Raw genomic sequence first — 2,272 nt, forward strand, 5'->3', positions numbered from 1 at the left:
TATTAGCAGTGTCTGAAGGCATCATACTCAGTTTTATTGACTGTGAGCATTAGAAATTCAAGCCTACATATTTTCTGATATATTGCATCCCTGGCCACAGCCCACAGAAAATCTTAACTATTGAAGGTTATTTGTGGATAGATATTTATTTTTTTTAAAAAAATGCTTATCTGATTCCTTGAATTTTAAAGTATTGCCTATATTCATTAGACTTATTTTTATGAAAATGTACAAGGCAGGCACATATAACATGTGAACTATCTCTCGCCAGTGCTTGGTTGCAAAGCATATTCTGGTTTTGTGTTTTCCAGCTTGGTGTTTCACTTGGCACTTTGGGGGCTATACCAGCAGCAGCACTGGACCCTAACATTACGGCCCTGGGAGAAATACCACAACCACCAATTATGGGAAATGTGGATCCATCCAAAATTGATGAAATTAGGAGAACAGTCTATGTTGGAAACTTAAATTCCCAGGTAGCTTTTTTTTGTTTGTGTAATGGAAGTACTAATGGAAGGTGATTCTATGATTCTATGATTTGTGAATTCTAATCTTCCATGTTAGAGTTTCCATTAGTTGACGACGATGGGAATTTAAACAAAAGAATGTTCTGTTTGGTTACTAGTAATACTTTGAATTTTGAATGCTCCTGTGCCAGTCAGTTGAGACCAGACTCTGGAATTCTTTCTGGCAGAATACCAGAGAAATCATGCTGTAGCTGAGTCCAAGAAACATACTTAGGATTGTGTGTATGTTTATCAAATGTCCAGCTGCCTTGTGTTAACTGAGCAATACCTCAGAAATCATGAGATCATGGTAGCTCTCCCTGACAACACTCTGCAGTTGCTTAAGTGCAGAGGGATGGAATGGTTTGTCCTGGTGGAAGTCTCAAAATAAGCATAAATACCTTTGAGTTTCTATAACAGGAAAGTTAGGTCTGCCAAAAACTTGTTTTTTTCATCAGCTGAATTAGTTGAAAAACAATTCCCTTTTGACTGATGGCAATGTAAATATTTTATTTTAGATGTTTATGGCTGCCAAAGAAGCTACTGGAGTGTCAAAGTACTTGACTGTGATAAAATAAAACAAGCTGGAAGCTAGTAGCAAAATAGATAAAAGCTAAGTCTTAGAATATTGTTTGGTTTTTTTTTTGATTTATCAGAATTCCCAGTCAATAGTTTGGACACAGGTGTAAAAGGAAATTCCTCATCAGTTATTTATTTCCTAGAAAGTGCAAAATCTTGTGCAAATGCTTTTCTAGCCTAAATGTAGGACTTCAGGGCTTGTGGTTACACTGTTTTGAGTTCCAGTATATTCTTTAGAATCATGGAGGAAAAAATACCTGTCTTTCTTAAGGCGTAACATAACCAAATGCTTGTTGCATACGTAATGATGGTGAGATATCTTTCCAAAATCTGTAGCTCTTAAATTAGCTGATATATTGGATAAGTGATTTTCATTATATATTTTACTTCAGCTGAGCTCTTTGACTCTTTCTAGACAACAACAGCAGATCAGCTGCTTGAATTCTTTAAGCAAGTTGGAGAAGTCAAATTTGTGCGAATGGCAGGTGATGAGACGCAGCCAACACGATTTGCTTTTGTGGAATTTGCAGACCAAAATTCTGTACCTCGAGCTCTTGCCTTTAATGGAGTTATGTTTGGAGACAGGCCACTGAAGTAAGAATTTAATTATTTGTATGTCTACTGAATGAGAGATTTCTTTGTATCCTTACACACCTATGACTCTGATGTGCATGAAACTGCTGTGAATGTTTTTTCACTATGAGGACATATTAGCAAATTGGAACATTTTTATAAACTACAATTTCAAGGTTGGGCATAGGTTTCTCTGAAAAAAGTATGGATGGCACTGTGTGAAATATACATAATCTTGAGGTGGTGGAAGCTATAACAGTGCAAGAATCTGCAAAGTCCTTAGTACAAATCAAGCATTCTATTTATGTGTATGTAATTAGTAGGCAATTATGTCCTGGCTTTGTGTAAAAAGGGGTTCAGGGCAGGACCCACATGGAACGGAACTGTGTGCTCCCCTCTCCCCCCCCTCCCAGAGGGAGAGAGAGAGAGAGACTTTGAAAACCGATTCAGAGTTAAATGAAAAATAAAGTATATTGTTTAACAGGAAACAGAAAACGTAAAAAGGAGGTAAGAAAAAATATATACAAAGATTGGGGAAATACAAAAGTAAGATATACAAAACCCTCAGAATTGTTCCAAAGGTCCCACGGAGCAGAAGCCCACCTGGACCAGGA

At 37.0% G+C, this 2,272-nt stretch overlaps 1 protein-coding gene across 1 annotated transcript in view; it reads left to right on the forward strand.

Moving 5' to 3' along the window:
- Positions 1–311: 311 nt before the first annotated feature.
- The window catches only part of SREK1 (splicing regulatory glutamine/lysine-rich protein 1), a gene marked incomplete at its 5' end in the record, with an annotated part of 14,800 nt that continues 12,839 nt past the window's right edge, over positions 312–2,272 (forward strand). The window contains 2 exons of the mRNA XM_008939246.1: positions 312–476; positions 1,501–1,679. Of these exons, the coding sequence (XP_008937494.1) occupies positions 312–476; positions 1,501–1,679 (344 nt within the window). The remainder of the gene's footprint in view (positions 477–1,500; positions 1,680–2,272) is intronic.

This window comes from Merops nubicus, unplaced genomic scaffold, assembly GCF_000691845.1.
Source record: "Merops nubicus isolate BGI_N331 unplaced genomic scaffold, ASM69184v1 scaffold19184, whole genome shotgun sequence".
Classification (NCBI taxonomy): domain Eukaryota; kingdom Metazoa; phylum Chordata; class Aves; order Coraciiformes; family Meropidae; genus Merops; species Merops nubicus.